At 48.6% G+C, this 17,330-nt stretch overlaps 1 protein-coding gene across 2 annotated transcripts in view; it reads right to left on the minus strand.

Annotated features, from left to right (window-relative positions):
• Nucleotides 1-10,376: 10,376 nt before the first annotated feature.
• The window catches only part of Clstn3 (calsyntenin 3), a 30,578-nt gene continuing 23,624 nt past the window's right edge, over nt 10,377-17,330 (minus strand). For both annotated transcript variants that reach the window (XM_004643512.2, XM_023703767.1), the window contains exons 16-18: nt 16,865-17,000; nt 11,518-11,720; nt 10,377-11,313 (exon numbers count right to left, since the gene is read on the minus strand). In XM_004643512.2, the coding sequence (XP_004643569.1) occupies nt 11,173-11,313; nt 11,518-11,720; nt 16,865-17,000 (480 nt within the window). In that variant the 3' untranslated portion in view covers nt 10,377-11,172. The remainder of the gene's footprint in view (nt 11,314-11,517; nt 11,721-16,864; nt 17,001-17,330) is intronic.

Raw genomic sequence — 17,330 nt, forward strand, 5'->3', positions numbered from 1 at the left:
AGCCAGCCCCGCCCCCTGGTGGGCTGAGCTGGCCACACACACACACACACACACACACACACACAAATAAATAATAATAAAAAAGAAGATATTTAAAATAAAAAAAAAAAGAAACTTCATGACTATAAGGAAGTGACCCCACATGACTACCAACCCCCTGGTTTTAAAGAAGGAGTGAACTCACAAGTCCTGCTGTTTGAGGGAGACCCCATCAACCTGCAAGTTGGATTGGTCTCCACTGGCTTTCATAGCATGAAAGTGAAAGTCTCAACAGAGGCTTCCAGAATGCCTGATTTGGAGAATAATCTCTTTCTGGAGAACAGCACTACTGAAATTGCTCATCAGGGCCTAGACTGTGAAAAGGAGGAGGAGGAGGAAGAGGAAGAGGAAGAGGAGAAGAAATGCAACAATCAAATGCAAAGAATGAATTTTGTGTACAGTCAGCAAAGTTCTGAGAGTTCCAGGAAGAAGAGGAAGGTCAGCGAACCAGTGAAAAAGATTCATCTCTAACAGAAAATAAAATCTAGATGCTTTGTCTCGTTCAAAATAATTGAATTTTTGCAAAACATGTATGAAGTATATAAGCAACAAATTAAAATTTCATAATTAAAAAAAACCCTTATATTCCTTTCAGACACACCTAACCTGTCTTCAAAGTCTGTCATCCATCCTTCCAGTGAAATTTCTCTCTTCCTCTGTATTAATCAGTTTCTTATTTTTCTTCTTTAATTTTAATTCCTGGGTTAATGTTTGCAAATTGCCTATGGTGAGTAGCTTTATTGCTAGTACTTAGGACCTTTAGGAAATGGCCACTTCTCAGGGGTATCTTCCACATGTAGCCATTGTGGGTTTTGAATCAGTTGCAAAATCTTACCTCTTCAACTTACTGGGGAGGAAAAGCTGCTGCCTACTTGGCCCAGCCCCTGGTTCCTTGGCACTGACCTATAGTATTTTGCATGACCCTTAAGCAATCTCAGTCTTAGTATATCAGGAAGAATAACTGATCAGAACAGTTACATCACTTTGGCTAAAGTGATACAATTGGCAGTAACAATAGCATCAAATACAGCCTAGAAAATGACAGACTGAAGTATCTATTAATTTGCCACCTTTAACCATATGAACTGGATTTGTGGTTATATAACAAAATCTATAACAAACCAGAAAATTGTATCTAATAAATAAGCCCTCAGAGTAGAAAATGTAAAGGGGTAGGGGACTGAGTCCAGACCTACATTGATCAGTCCCAGAAAGCTAGAAGCAGGTCCACGGTAGGTTAGGGGATAATCCCAGCAAGGTTGCGACTCTATTTCCACTGAAGTTCAGGTGAAACTGAACTGTTCAGGCCTCCAGCTGTGAGGCTGGAACCAGACTCGCCCAGGCTGCAGCAGTCCCCAGGCCCCCTGAGGTCTTGAATTGAGCTCAGAGCTTCTAGGTAAAACCAACAGGCATTCTGAGTCCTGAACACAGCTGGTCTCTCTTCAAAATGACCCTCTCTTGTAGGAAGTCCCGGTGGAAACACCTCACCATCAGCCACTACAGCCTGCCCCACCTAGTGCTTCTCCATGAAGGCTTGTGGAGTCACCAGCAGTCACTAGGTGTCTGCGGGTTCAAACAGCCCTTCCCTGGCTGTGAGTCTGAGCTCAGGGAGAAAGCACCACCTGCCTCCTCCTTATTCATTGAAGTTTGTCTCTCCACTCTCGCTGGGGGTTTGAATTCATCAGATTCTTCCTGGGACCTGGGGCCCCATTTCCCCCACTTGTTCTCTTCCTCATGTTGCTACAGCACAGTGTCTAGACTTGAAACATGGGAGAGGCTCTTTCTCTGCTACTCACCACTCCACCACCTTCCCTTTTATTTTTTCTGGTTTTGTACTGCCCCTCTTCTAGGGCCAACACCTGTTATGGTTTGTGTCTAGGTGTCCCCCAAAACCTCATGCAGTCGTGGGGTGGCTTCTGGAGTTTGGGATCGATTACTGTGGGTGTGGATGCTGCACTTGCCCTGGGGCAGGTAATCAGCTTTACAATGTAAGGAGAGAGAAGCTAGCAGCCCGAGCTGTTGCCCCTCCTGCCACTCCACTCTCTGCTCTTTGCCACCACCAGGAAAAGCTTCTCTCTGCCACGTGCTGCTCTGCCTTGGAGACAGCTGAGTATGGAGTGAAACCTCCAGTAACTGTGAGCTAAATAAACCTTTCCTTCCCTCATTGTGAGTGTCCAATATTTGTCCCAGCAACGAGAGAAGAGTAACTGAGACAATACCAAATCCTCTGTTACACTGTTAGTGTTGTGTTTTTAACTTGCTCCTCTTTGATCCCCTGAGCAAATCTGATTGTTAGAATGTTCTACACAAGCAGTTGAGTAATGCTGGTTAGCTGTTAAGGTGGAGTGTTGCAGTGCAGAGTGCTTGGCTGTGTCCTGCCTTCTCCCGATTGCTCCTGTGTAAAGATGCCTTGTCGTGCAGAAACAAGTAGCTGTCAAGTTTATTAAAATGCCTGTCAGCTGCACTCCAGTCACCCAGGCCTTGCATAAATAATGGAGCATACAGTGAGCACACCTAGCTGGTGATAAATACTTCGTTTTCCCTCTACTCCCCCAAAATGGTAAATCTTATCATCTTCATGTACGAACTTAAAATATGGAAAAATATTAAGGAAACAAATGGTTTTGTGTAATGGATCAACTCACATTTTAGACTATAAATGTAAATCTTGTGTTTTTTGTTGTGTAAAAATGTATACTCACCACTAGCTGGCCACACACACACACACACACACACACACACACTAAATAAATGTAAAAATAAATAAATAAATGATTTAAAAAAAAATATAGGCAGTCAGACAGGGCTAGGCCCTCAAGGAGACAAGGTTAAAGACAAGGTGACTTTACAGCTTGAGAGAGACAAATGCTGCCCACTGTGGGCCAGACCTCAAAGCCAAAGAGGAAACTACCTGGATGATGTTACAGTTCAAGAGGTGGCACAAAAACCAGTGGGGACATGGGAGATATTGCCTGTTCTAGAGTTCTAGAAAAACCCACCTACTCAGACTCTGTTGTTAACTAATGTTCCTTGCTGTTTGAGTATATTATCAGTAGTGACCCCATGTCAAAATATTTTGATACAACATCACCACAAACGGTCATGAGTGCATGAGACTTGAGAGATTTAAACATCTGCTTTGATTAATGTTGTTAAAAACCTCTTCTTTGGTGAAATAGCAGAACAACATGTAAAACAATTGGGGTGTAATGTAGCCAAAGAAAAAAAAAATTGGCTCTAGAGATTTGCCAAAAGGAAAAATTGGAGACTATTCTTGATGCCTCCTTATACCTGCCTCAATTGGACCTGTTCTCCTGTTTCTCTTGGCAAGTACATTCAAAAAATCCAGACCATCAAATGGTGCTGAGATCTAACTACAAACCCCTCATGCTCCCAGGACAATTATAACAACTTGGGGGTTTTAGCTGAATCAATGATTTGATTTCCAGATAAAACCAGTGGGGAATGTAATGGATCTACTCACATTTTAGACTATAAATGTAAATCTTGTGTTTTTTGTTGTGTAAAAATGTATACTCACCACTGTTCTAAGTTGTTTAGTAACTAGAGGCTGATTCTTGCCCTTTGCTAGATAAAATTCCTACCTCACCAATTCCTGTAACCCTCACCAATTCCTGTCAGCAAAGTTAGCATACAGAGATGACTTAAAGGAAACTAAATGGGCTTTGACTTCTTGTAACCTCGGGCTATGCAAGGCTGCCTTCAGGTATGCAGGTGCAAGATAACCAGAAACTAACACAAAGCCCCAGAAAATTTAGTTTGACTAAGTGGTCACAAATATCCTGAAAGCATTGTTTTGTGTCAGACAATGAATTTGTTTTACCAAAATGAATGTGGTTCTATGTTTTAAACACCACCCCCCACCCCACCCCCACCACACACCCTCCCCTTCCTGGGATAGCTGCATTTTGGTCCTTTCCTGCATGAAAGTGAGAGCTAATCAGAGGCCCTGAGCTCAGTAATACATGGCTTTCCAAATTCCAATCTGGCTGATCTGGTTCCTATTCTGAGCAACCCATTATAGTTTGTAACTTTGTAAGTACTTAATACACGGTGTATCTTTGCTTATGAATATTCTGTACTATAACCATTGTTTTCTGTAGTTTAATTAAAATGTTTTCTTGGTGTTAGTAAAAAAAAGAATGTTCTACACACAAGTATTCTGAATTTGTGTGCTTAGCCTTTGTTTGTTTGTTTGTTTGTTTGTTTTGTTTTGTTTTGTTTTTCTTTGGGGGGGGGGGGGGCAGAACCGGGTATTGAACTCAGGCCCTTGCACTTGCCAGGCAAGTGCTTATTCTACTGAGCTATCTCCCTGGCCCTAGCCTTTGGTTTTGCAGTAAGTTCAATCACCTCTCATCTTAACAAGAAAAATGACATGCAAGGGACCCCTATTCCTTCTCATCTTTTCAGTGGAAAAAAAAAATACAACATTCTTAGTAACTAAAGCCACAATCTGGGTCTCTCAAAATTCAACTTCTTGGTCAAGGACCGTACAATTAACCAAAGGATTATAACCTGACAACCCCAGAGTCAGCTGGAGATGGTGGAGGTAACTTAGGAGCCGGTAGATAGACCTCACAATCTAAGGGACAGGTCCTTCCATGTGTGATTCTTATCTGTCCCATGATATGGTTCCTAGTGATAGTAAGAGACTGAACTAGATGCGGCTTAGTTAGGCCTGAACAATGTTCACTCGCATCTCAGAAGTGGAATTACCCAAGACTTCATGGTGTTAGAAACTCTATTATCACCAGGGCTAGGGAGAGAGTCTGCACAAAGCTAAAAAGAGTTCCATTCAACCCAGCTTTCCTTCTAGATATTGTCCCAAAAGAGTCAAAGATATTACATTACAATGATATATGCACATCCACGTTTATGGCAGCACAATTCAGGATAACTAAATCTTGAAAGCAGCCTATAAGTCCATCAGCAGATGAATGGAGAAAGAAATTACGGTGTTTAAAAGCAATGGAGTTGGGGCCTGGGAGATGGCTCAGTGGAATAAGCACTTCCCTGGCAAGTGCAAGAGTCTGAGTTCAGTCCCTGGTCCCCCCGCAAAATAAATAAATAAATAAAATAAAATAAAAACAATGGAGTAATTTGCTTCTGTAAAGCAGGATAATGACTTGAGCCATCTGCAGGAAAGTTGATGCACATTGAGATCAGACAGTTAAGTGAAATAAATCAGATGCACAAGCTTGAATATCACATGGTTTCTTTTCTATGAGAAACCCAAAATATAAATAAAGAGAAAAGTAAAAGATGGATCATAGGAACAGGGTGATAGAGCTTTCCCAGGTGTGAAGTGAATTAAAAGAAGAAAGGGGAAAGAAATGAACAAAGAATAGGGTCGAGAGAGTAACATAGGTTCACCTCAGGCCGCTCACAGGAAGAGGAGAAACAAAGAATTAAGATATACATGTAGGAGCTGGAGAGATAGTTCAGAGTCATAAGCACCTACCTGGCAAGCACAAGGACCTGAGTTCACTCCCTGGCCCCACATGCCATGCAGTCTCAGCCCCGGATTCCCCAGCACCCCTGATGCGGGTGTCTACCATGCAGCCCTGGAACCTGGCAAGGTGGTACACACATGTAATCTCAGCACTCAGGAGGCTGAGCCAAGAGGATCCCTGCGAGTTTGAGACCAGGCTGGGGGCTACAAAGTGAGCACGAGGCCAGCCCAAACTGAAGAGTAAGACCCTTTCTCAAAACACAACAACAACAAAAGATATATATGTACCAACTCCCTATAAGGGTAATAAACACTATGTACTGCAAACATTTGCTAATAAAAAAACTAAAGAAATTGGAAGCCGCTGGGCTTTGAACACTGGCCTCACCAATGGCCAAGTCCCTGTTCTCAACCCCTCCTCCCACTACCTCATCTGGGAAGATGATCCTGTTCTGCTCAGGGTTTTCTTTTTTTTTTTTAACATTTTTTTTATTTATGTGTGTGTGTGGCCAGCTCAGCCCACCAGGGGGCGGGGCTGGCCGGCATGTGGTGCTGGGGGATTGAACCGCAGTCCCTGTGCTTTGCCAAGCTTGTTCCAAGTAGGTGCTTTAGACCACTGAGCCATCTCACCAGCCCCTCTGCTCAGGGTTTTCTCAGGCCCAAAGATGGACTATAGAGCATAGATGCCTGAGGCCAAGGGCCACTGGCCAAGGAGTCTGTGCTGAAGGTGCACAACCCTGAAGGTACAATACCATGGCTGTCCTCAGGAAGCTGTGTGACCCTCGCTCCACTACGCATGCCCTATGGACTTATTTCCATCTCCTTGGTGCTGTGGAAGGAAAGCTGTTCTTTCACTGGCCTAATGCAAATCGGAAGGCTTCTCCATTGGGGCTTTGCACCTGTTAACAGCCCCATCCTCCAGAACCAGCCCCACTGCGACCCCCTGGGGAACAGGAACCATGCACCAACCTGCAAGTGGTTTTTTTTGTTTGTTTGTTTTTCTGCAAGTGTTTCTGAGACCTGAAATGGTGAGGTGCTGCAGAAATTGGGGTCAGCTCCTTGCAACTGAATAATTAGGGCAGGGCTCCCCTATCCAGCAGACTAGAATCTGCCAGCAGATACACAGTTCCTACTCCTTTTCTAACAAAGGCAACTCCACCACATCCCAGAATCTCCATTCCCCCTCCTCCCCCAAAAGCAGCTAAATTTAGACCCTGATCTGTCCTTTTCCTGTAGGGCGAAGGTATTTTAAGCACTCTGCAGCTTGGTGCCCGCAGGAGAGGCAGGGACTCTAGCATCGCCATAGAGGTAGACATGGCAACCCCTCCCCCCTGTCTGTCAGATGCTGGAGGCCAGAGGATCGCCCACCTTTCTGCACCCATCTCCCTACCTCCTCCTTCCTCCCTCCCTGGAGGCAGCCTGAGGGAGCTCAAGGAGTGCCTGCAGGATGCTGGGTGAGGAAGCATTCCCTGGAAACTGAGGGTCAGGAAACAGGTGCTCATAATACGCACAGGACCCTCCTGGGCACAGCCCACCCTTCCTTTACAGAAGTTATAGGGAGTGACTTAAGTTCCTTGACCTACCCTAAGAAAGTCCCCAAGGTGGGACTGGGGTGTGGAGAACTCAAAAGCATTGTTGACAGGCACACAGCTGCAGGGTGGGTTCCAGATTCAGACCAAGGGCGCAGCAGCGCTGTTTGTGTCCACCTGCCCCAAACGCAAAGGAGACTATCTGATTTGGTATCAACAGAGGAGCACGTGTTGTTCTTGAAATGATAGTTAATGTATCTGCTGCTGCGGCTCTGCTCTGCCCCAAGCACAGAGCTCTTTATCCTGCACCTTTTAAGCAGCTAATTAATTTTCACTGCAAAGTGGACTTAAGAGGAAAACAGCCTCCTGCTGGGGGAGGAAAAGCTTGAGCGATGCCAAGGGAAACATGTTTGCCATTTCTAATTAAATTGGGAATAGGTGAATTGGAAACTCTGCCAAGGCCTGAGATCCTGAAGTTTTGCCAGCTTCTATGAGGCCATCAGAAAATATCTTTTGAGGAGATTTTGAGCAACAAAATAAAATCCATTTGGACTCCTGCCTGTTGCCCTTTCCCTCTATCAGCAGACTTGGCATCTCGTCTGGTGCCAAGTGGTGTGGATGATTCCTAAACCGTGTGTGTGTGTGTGTGTGTGTGTGTGTGTGTGTGTGTGTGACAGAGAGAGAGAGAGAGAGACAGAGAGAGACAGAGAGAGACAGAGACAGAGAGACAGAGACAAAGACAGAGACTGAGAAAGGGGAGGGGTTAGCTGGCAACTGAGAACATAAATTTGGGGAAAGCGGAGTCTGGCATCTTCCCCAGGCTCTCAGCTCGCAACCTCTGCCCACCTATGGTGGCACCTCTGCCTGCTTAGCTGTTGTAGAGGGAGATAATGGAAATTTTTGACTGGATCCTGAGGCATCAGAGCCCAAGGATGACGAGGAGAAACCAAGAAGGCAACAGCTCAAGCAAATTATCAGCAGTCAGTGGTTCTGACTGGAGAGTGCTGGAAGCTGCTGTCCAGTGGTCAAGCCCCAGAAGAGGCCACACTTGGCCCAAGACAGATGATCCAACATGGCGAAGACTGGCCAGGTACTACAAATACAAGGCTGCCATGCAGCAGGCAAGGTGTGTGCATCAGAGAGGGACAGGATTCACAACCAACTTGCCCTCTCCCAAGCCACTCCCTGCCCCAACACTCAAACTGGAGGTAAATAAAGACCCTAAGTCCCAAGTCTCAGGCACAAGGTAAAAGCCTCCAAAGGCAAACAGAAACAATGGCCTCTACTCTTCTGCATGGGAAGCTGTGGTCTTGCAGACAGTACTGAGTATGGACAAAGAGAATGAGGGTGAGGGAAACAGAATGAGGGAAGAAAGGGGGTGAATGCATAGGAATTCAGGAGCACAAATGAAAAGCTCTGTTTCCTTTGAGAGCTAAAGCTCTGCATGGTATCAAGGCTGTGACCTTCAGAAACTCCAGGATAAATGTGGTGCTGTCATACAGTGACAAAACAGCCTGGCATCTAGACAGACCATGATGGAAGAGGCTGCTGCAAGGCATCTGCTTGGTCACCTCCACCCCTGATTTCCCAGGCCAGTGGCCTACCAATACAGCTCTCTCCTCCAACTAGTAAATCTTCTCTGAGAACCACACTGCCTCACTCACTCTTTCCTGCACACTACTGTGTGTCAAGCCTGATGAGAGATTTCAGACAGACCTGTGCCACTGCCTATGGGAAACACTCTTGTAGAGGTGTGACTAAGAGGCACAGAAGACATTGGGGACAGAACATGCTCAGCAGGAGGAACACTACATGCAAAGCCACAGAGCCAAGAAAGAGTCTAGTGACTTCAGGAAGTATAGACTTAGTGTGACTGTTGTGGCAAAGAAGCTAGGAGAGAGGGAGGATCAGACCCACCTGAGTAGGGGGCCAATGCACAGGAACAGCAGGCAATAGGGAGTTTCCCAAAGAGGAGGATGGCACCTGAGACCAGACTTAGGGACGGGCTGGAGTGAAGCCCAACATCAGCGACCGAAGTGGGGAGGGAGGAGCTTCTTAAAACAGACCAGGTGGGGCCAGGGAGATAGCTCACTAGAATAAGCACTTGCCTGGCAAGCGCAGGGTCGAGTTCAATCCCCAGTACCAAAAAAACCAAAAACCAAAAACCAAAAACAGAGCAGGTAAAAATGGAGAGATTAAGAGTGAAAGAGGCAGCAGCAATGGCAGCACAAGAGACAAACTCATATCTGAGAGATTTTAAGGGGTAGCAAAGACACCATTTGGACATAGAGTGGGAGAGGGAGGAATCTAAACTGGTGCTCAGGGCCTTAGGTAACTGGGTGAAGGGGAAAGGGACAGGACAATGCAATCAGAACAAAGGTTGTTGAGTCTAGGCAAAGGATGCCCAGGTGGAGATACAGCAGGTGTTGGAAATACCAGTCAGGAAAGAAGCCCAGGATAACATGAGGCCACCTGGTGGAGGTGGGGAGGTGTTGAATGACATCAGGTAGAGCGGTAGAGCAGAGGACTTCTCCACAACCAGCAACTGTGTCACAGAGAACTTGGAGGACCCTCACTGATGCTTTTTTTTTTTTTTTTTTTTTGCGGAATCGGGGATAGAACTCGGGCCCTTGCGCTTGCCAGGGAAGTGCTTATTCCACTGAGTTATCTTAACTCCCTCATTCCACAGAAAAGAACCAAGTCTTGGCTCCCCAGTGCTTCATGGGTCGGGAATAGCATGAAGGGATGCTCCTACGAGCAGTTTACACTTCTGAAATCTGGTTCTTTCTTGAACCATCTGGGGCTTACGTCAGTTCTGGGCCAGAAAATTGGGGGCCAGGCTGGGGCCACTCAGCAGCCACATCAGGGGAGCCACAGGCCATGGGCAGCTCAGTGAGGAGAGCTCCAGACTCTTTGTTCCAAATAGGAGGCAGCAGCCTTCTGTCCCATACTCCTAGGCTAAAAGCCACCTTGCAGAATGTTCCAGAAGATGCAGGAGTTGACAGTGTGCCCCAGAAGTCGCTGGGGGATCTGCTCAGGTGTCTATGGGACTCTTTGAACTGTCTGTTTTCTAGGGGTGCTGAGGGAAGTAACAGCCATCTTCCTTTCCCAATAGGTTGGTATCCTGAGGATTTACCTGGGCAGAGCACTTAAGAAACCCATTCCCCCTCCCCTCAGCCCAGTTCACACACCTGAGCAACTCTGCAACCAGACAGACTGGAGATCCTGCCACCCACACCCACAGGATCAGGCAGCTAGGAGGCAGCTCTGGAGCATTTTGGTTTTTTGACTTTTTTTTTGTTTTTTGTTTTGTTTTATTTGAAAACCCTAGGGTGTGTCCCCTCACTCGCCACACCCATCCCCTACCCCCAACCCGGGACATGACAATGCCACACACACGCACACAAGGCTGTGAGCTGCACACAGGGACACAGGGGTTGCACTCACGACAACATTGAAAAAATATACATTATATATAATACACCCAGGGCTCCTGCTCCCCACCGCCAGCCCCACAACCCAGCCACAAGCTAGTCATGGAGGAAGGGGCAGGACTGCAGAAGCCCAGGACTCCAAGGGCAGAGGGGAAAGAGGACAACTAAGGAGGGGAGCTTGGGAAAGTCAAGGAGCAGGGATCCCAAAGTGAAATGGAAGTAGAGGTGAGATCAGAATAGCAGGCCAGGCCTCGCTGCAGGTGCCAGGGAGGAAGGATGGCTCCCTGGACGGGACAGCGGAGGAGCTCAGGTGGAGGAGTCACTTGATTTTCCCCTGCCCAGCCATGGCTATCAGTGCCTCTGCCCAGTACAGGGTGAGGCTGGTAGAGGGAGATAGACATGGGGGGAGTGAAAAGGACCTCTGCCATGGGGACAGAAAGGGCTACTGGGATCCTTCAGCCACCCCAATGCCATAGGAGCATCCAGGGAAGGCAAGGCCCAAGGCAGAGGCAATGGAGGAGGAAGGGCCGGGTGGCACCAGGAGGGCCATGGGGGTTTGGAGATTGAAGGACGCTTGGTCTGATGAGCTCGCCCCTCTCGGCTCTCTTCCCTCAGAATGTCCTTTTCTGTTTCTTTCCTGGGTATCTCTGTCTCACCAGGGCAAAATTCTCTCTTGCTCTCTAGCAGAAACCTGGCCTTAGTAGCGGTGTGGGGGGCTCTCAATGATGCGTCTCTCGTCACTGCTCGGGGAGTCAGCTGCCTCTGAGTCGCTGCTGTCCTCGTCCTCCTGCTGGCCCCCAGCAACCCCTGCCACACAGGCCTGCCGATTCTGGTAAGACTGAACAGGGCAGGGACATAGGAGTCACAATCAGAGGCCTGCCTACACCCCAGAGCCTCTCCTTGAGGGGCCAGGGCTCCCACCTCCTCCCCAGTCCAAACCTTCCTCCTTCCTCCCTCCAGAGATCTGCCAGAGCTCTCACGCAAGGCCAGGGCCTTCCTGAAGGTCTTTGCTGAAGGCCCTCCTTTCCCCAAAGCCACTTACCTCCATCGGGTTCACGATAATGGTAAGGGCAGAGTCATCCCAGAAGAGGTCTGGGTCTTTGGGGTCACTGGAGGTCCCCGGGGGCCCGCCAGCCCCTGAGACTCGGCGGTGAAGGGAATGGATGCGCACGAGGCCCAGGATGACCATGAGCACCAGGAAGCCCACACACACCACAATGATGAGAGTCGCTGCACTGGGGACCACTGTAGGGAGAGCAGGAGGAGAATATGGTCCAGGTGGGGCACTGAAGGGACAAGAGGCTGCATGAGCAAGACAGGACCACCATCCACAATGGTCCTGGACAGGTCAACAGCTTGAGACACGGGAAGAGAACAGGCCCCCGGGAAGAGCAGGGAGCACAGCAGCTGCAGCGGGAACAAGAACATGTGAAGGCAAGGCCCAGGGGAGGGGATGCTCCTGGCCAGCTCTGCCATGTCAGCAGACAGAGGCCAAGGACAGAGACCACACAACCTAGAAAGAGATGCCAGAGAGAGGAGAAGGAAAGGGACAGCCACACAGGCTTGCCTGAGGCAAGAGCAGACTCCAATGCCCTCCTGGAGGAGCTACTGGTCCCAACATCCAGGGCCAAGGGGCAAGGAGAAACTCCTTCATTTACCCACCTGAACTGGCCTCGCTCCTGCTTGATGACACCTCCCTCCTCCTTGTGGGCTCCAAGCTTCTGGATGTCTGGGGCTTCTGCTCCTTGCCAGCCTCCTCCTGCAGTGTCCCTGCCTCCCCCTCAGTGCTTCCCCTCTTCCCTCCTGCCAGCCTCACTCTGATGCCCAGGTTCAGGGGAACATGGATCCTGACGGGCAGTGAGAGGCGGAAGGGCACATTCACCCTCACTCGGACCTGAGAGCTGATGGTGGAGAGACAGACGTGCATGCACAGGTATAGGCCCAGGAAGAACATGCGGGCACACAGCTGGACAAAGGCCACCACACCCCACACCTGAAGCAAGCCCCTACTGGCTTGCACACCTGCCCTCACCATCCACCTAGCCACCTGGTCAAAGAGCAAAATTAATGGAATGCGTCTCAGCATCTCCAGAAAGGTATGGAAGAGCCACAGGTGCAGGGCCACCCAGCTCCCTGCCAGCTGAGCAGACCAAGCAAGCCCCTGCAGCAGAATGTAAACACTGCAGGCTTGGGCCACAAGGGCCATGGAGGAGACAGCCATGACCACAGCCCTGCTCCCCCTCAGCACACACTCCCACAGCACCCTGAGAAGCGTGAGGAGGCAAAGCAGGGTGGTCTCCAATCCCAAGGATAGCAAATGGAGGTAGTGACCCCACAGATGCACCCATAGGCCCAGGGCCTTGGAGGGCAGCTGAGTTATGACAGGACACATGAGTCCACACCCCGTGAGACAGCTTGATCGGGGCAGTCAGTCCCTTACAGAGGGACTAGTCTGTGTGTGTGTGACACAGGCAAGCCCCTAGACACACACGTTACATTCCAGCCCAGTCCCAGATTTACCTACATCTTGAGACTTTCATGTGGAGATGGAGCAGAGCACAAAGAAGCATACGGCCCAAGAGCCCTCCACACCCTGCTGCAAGCGGCTCCTCACCAGCCACCAGCCGTTCTTGCTGTCACACACTCCAGTGCCAAGCAGGTATGTGCAGAAGGCCTTGCCTGGGCAGGACTGCTGGCACACACCTCCCGGAGGCCGCCCTGTGGGCTCGTGGCCATGTGGGTCCTAGTCCTGACCTGACCCATAGTCCACTTGAGGCCACTTGCCACACAAGCTGACACTGCCAGAGCAGTGTGGTAGGCAGGTTCCCAGGCACCAACTCCAAGGACAAGATGGGCCAGGCAGGATAAACGTTTCTCAACTGCCTGGGGATGCGAGAGGAGGGGCAAGTAGTCAGAGCTCCCCTCCCTGCCCAAATGCCTGAAACAGCTCCTCTGCTGGCTCCAAGTCAGTGGCCCCTGTGGCAAAGCCACCATCGGAGTGGGGCCACAGAAGGTGAACTTGCACTTGGGCACCAGGATCTCAAGCCAAAGCTACCAGTGCACACCTTCATCAATGTCTCTGTCCCTCTGAGCCCTGGGTTGGTAAGAAAGTGCCAGGCTGATCACCAGAAATAAGAAAGGACTACAAGAAAGACAAAAAACATTCTATAGGCAGACAAGTCTGGTTAACTAGCTTAAGATGACCTAGGAGGCCAGGGAGATGGATTTTAAAATTAGCTACAGACAAAAATCAAGTTCAATCAACCTTTCTTGCTATATTAGGTTCAATCAGTGCACGCTGTCCTTGAATGACCTCTGCAGACTGCAAGGACATTGCTGAAATCCTGTCCACAGCCCCATGTGGTTCCTTCCCTGTGAAGAAAGAGCCTCAGGGAAGTCGTCTTCCTGCTCTCAGTCATCTCCCAGGGCTTCTCTCGCAGTAAGTTGCTTCCTCTCCCATGCCTTCCTCCTTACCTCCTAATTCATTTTCTTCTTAATCCTATTTCTTTTGTGAATTTTTCCAGAAAGCTTCAGATTCTTATAGGAAACAAAGTAGGGAAAGGGTGTCCAAACTTTACTATGCACTGGAATAACATGGGGATCTTTAACAAGCACGGATACCTGGCTGTCACCCCCAGACATTCTAATGTCATTGTTTCAGGGTGTCACTTAAAAACCAAGAGTTTTTAAAGCTCCTGAGTGACTACAGGGTGCATCAAAGTTTGGGATAACTGTGTATCTTTGCTCATTCTTCTCCAATGATCTAGTTTTCCCTTAACCGCCCTCCCAGACTCTCAAATTCTCATTCTCTCCCATGCATTTCTTTTTTTTTTTAAATTATTTATTTGTGTGTGGCCAGCTCAGCCCACCAGGGGGCGGGGCTGGCTGGCATGTGGTGCTGGGGGATTGAACCAGGTGCTTTAGCTAAACTTGTTCTAAGTAGGTGCTTTAGACCACTGAGCCATCTCACCAGCCCCTCCCATGCATTTCTTGCTTGCAGAGCTTCTCTCCAAGGTCTAAGCTCAAATTCTACATATGCCACCACCCGACCATCCCACATCCCACTGATCTTTGTCCAGACCACACAGGAACCACAAAGAAACCAGTCTCCATCCCACTGGAGGAGGTTATGCCTCCTGTTGCGTCTGCATGATTAATTTGCTATTTTGAAATCATCATTCTGCAATATTACCCTTGGGCTAAGGATATGGGAGGGAAGGAAGACACGGGGAGTAAGAAAAGGGCTCTGGGTCAGGTTTGATGAAGTGGATCACCTAAGGAGCCAGCGCAGTGTCCCTCCCTAAGGCCTTCAGCCAAACACTGCCCCTTGGGCCTGCTCAGGCCAAGGGAAGGGAAGAAGCAAAGACAGACTGGAGCTCTCAACTATAATCTAGAGGGAAGCTTGGGGGACCTGGACTACAGCTCAGAACAAGGGTAGGAGAAAAAGAGGGAGGGAGAAAGCCCCAAGGGTTCAGACGAGGTGAAGACTTAGGTCACTACAGTGTCCCTATTGACTAAATATTATGGGACATGTCTTTAAACCTTTCTTTGCAACTTAGTTACGCTTTTGGGGGGAGGGGGCAGCAGTGCAGATTAAACTCAGGGCCTTCTTCCTAAACTACATCGGTAGTACATTTTTTTTTTATTCTATATTTTGAGCCAGGTTACAGCTAAATTCCCCAGGCTGGGCTCAAATTTGTAATCCTCCTGCCTCAGCTTCCGACAGTGCTGAGATTATACATGTGCACCACCACACCTGGATTTAGCTACTCCAGGGTTGAGGGCTGTTTAGGGTACAGGGTTTTGGAATCCCACCATCTGGATTCCAATCCTGGCTCCACCTCCTTCCTAGCTGTGTGACCCCGCATAAGGTATGTGACTTCTCAGAGCCTCCATTTCCTTGCATTTAAATGGAATGACTCTAAGACCAATGTCACCTGTTGTTTGTAGGGGCTGGAGCCCCTCCTTCATGTGTAGACACTGAGAGACACCATGACAGGCGCAGAATGAAAGCCCTGTGTTTGACAACCTTGTTCTCTCCATCCCATGGGTGGAAATGAGCACCAGGTTCCTGGCAGTGTTCTGTGACCAGGAACTTCCTCCGGAAAGCGCTCAGAAACTCCCCGGGGAATCGCCCTCAGAGCCCATCACACTACCTGCTGACATCTTCAAAAGTGATGAGTCTGACAGTGGGTTCAACGTTTACAAAACTAAAATGTCCTCCAGAGCCAACTCTGACAAAAGGAGAAGATTAAGGGGGATAATTCCAAACTGGGCCAAAGACAAGGCATGTGGCAAGAAGAGTGACAAAAATAAGTTCACCGTATAAGTTGGCTTTGAAAACAGCTCTAAAAAGGGGCCCCAAAAATCACTTTCAGCGCTGTCGGCCATTTTTTAGGTTTTAGTAACATAGGGAAAAACTTGCTTTGTACTACACTTGATCCTGGTCAAAAGGCCGAGAAGCAATAAGACTTGCTTTAAAATATTAAATATAAGTAATAGCTGACAAAATAATTACTACTCCATAAGGAGAAAAGAGGCATAGAATATAATATACCATACTAAGAGTGATCTCTATGATAGCAGTCTGGTATCACTCTTCTTTTTTTTTTTTTTTTTAAATGTATTCTGCTGTTTATTTATTTATATTTTACATTTATTTATTGTGTGTGGCCAGCTCAGCCCACCAGGGGGCGGGGCTGGCTGGCATGTGGTGCTGGGGGATCGAACTGTGGTCCCTGTGCTTTGCCAAGCTTGTTCCAAGTAGGTGCTTTAGACCACTGAGCCATCTCTCCAGCCCCAACTCTTCTTTATACTTGTGTTTTCTGATATTTCTATAATTAAGAAACTCTTATACGGGGGGAACAAATGTACCGCTGGCTAAGGACCATAGCCAGGGAACAAGACTGCTTTGAAGGCAGCACCCCTTCTGGAGGTAAACCTTCACATATTTTTTTGTTTGAGAATATTCTAACAACCCTGCAGACAGCGTATAATTATAGCAATCTCTCCTTGAAGAAAGGACAGTATTAGTCCTATAATTCTTCCTTCAAATAGCATTTCAAAACAGTGCTAGTACCCTGTGGGTGTTTAGTAAGTGTCTGATAGCTTCGTTACAGAGGATCTCTAGGTGTAGAGCTAATTTTATATGGCTGGGGCTCAGTGGGAAGAGCGAAGACACCCACACACCACAATGACTATAATTCCAGGCATAAATACTCTACAGTGACAGGGTTAATGACCACTGAAGGACAAGTCAGAAGCTGCCCACCAAGCAAGTACCACAAAGAACAGAATCCACAGTTCCACCCTGCACGTCCAGTCCCAAGGGCAAAGGGAAGGGTGCTTGTGTCCACCCCTCCCTGCCCAGCCTGCCTCAGTTTACGTACTGGAGTTCCGGTGGGAGCTGGCCAGGCTGTGCCCAGCCATCTCAGGAGGAGGCTGGTGACCACGATGCAGGAACTGCTGGGAGCTGAGCACGTGACTGGGGTGGGCCACACGGTTCATGCTGTGCAACACGTTGACCTGGGCAGAGTAAAGTGTCCATGGCACACAAGCCTCTAGCCTCCAGAGTCCAGCTCCACCTCTTAACTGCCACCCCACATCTCCCTAGGCATGGTCAGGAGTCCTCCAGGCTGCAATGTCCCTGCCCAGAGCCATGGATTTGAGTCCACTCCACCCTGATTCCTTGTTATGGAGGAAGGAGCTATGGAGTAGAGAACTATAGAGGTGGGAGCTATGGAGGAGGAGGTATGGAGGAGGGAGCTGTGGAGGAGGGAGCTATGGAGGTGGGAGCTGTGGAGGTGGGAGCTGTGGAGGAGGGAGCTATGGAGGAGGGAGCTATGGAGGAGGGAG

The sequence above is a fragment of the Octodon degus genome, unplaced genomic scaffold (assembly GCF_000260255.1).
Source record: "Octodon degus isolate 3935 unplaced genomic scaffold, OctDeg1.0 scaffold00178, whole genome shotgun sequence".
Taxonomy (NCBI): Eukaryota; Metazoa; Chordata; class Mammalia; order Rodentia; family Octodontidae; genus Octodon; species Octodon degus.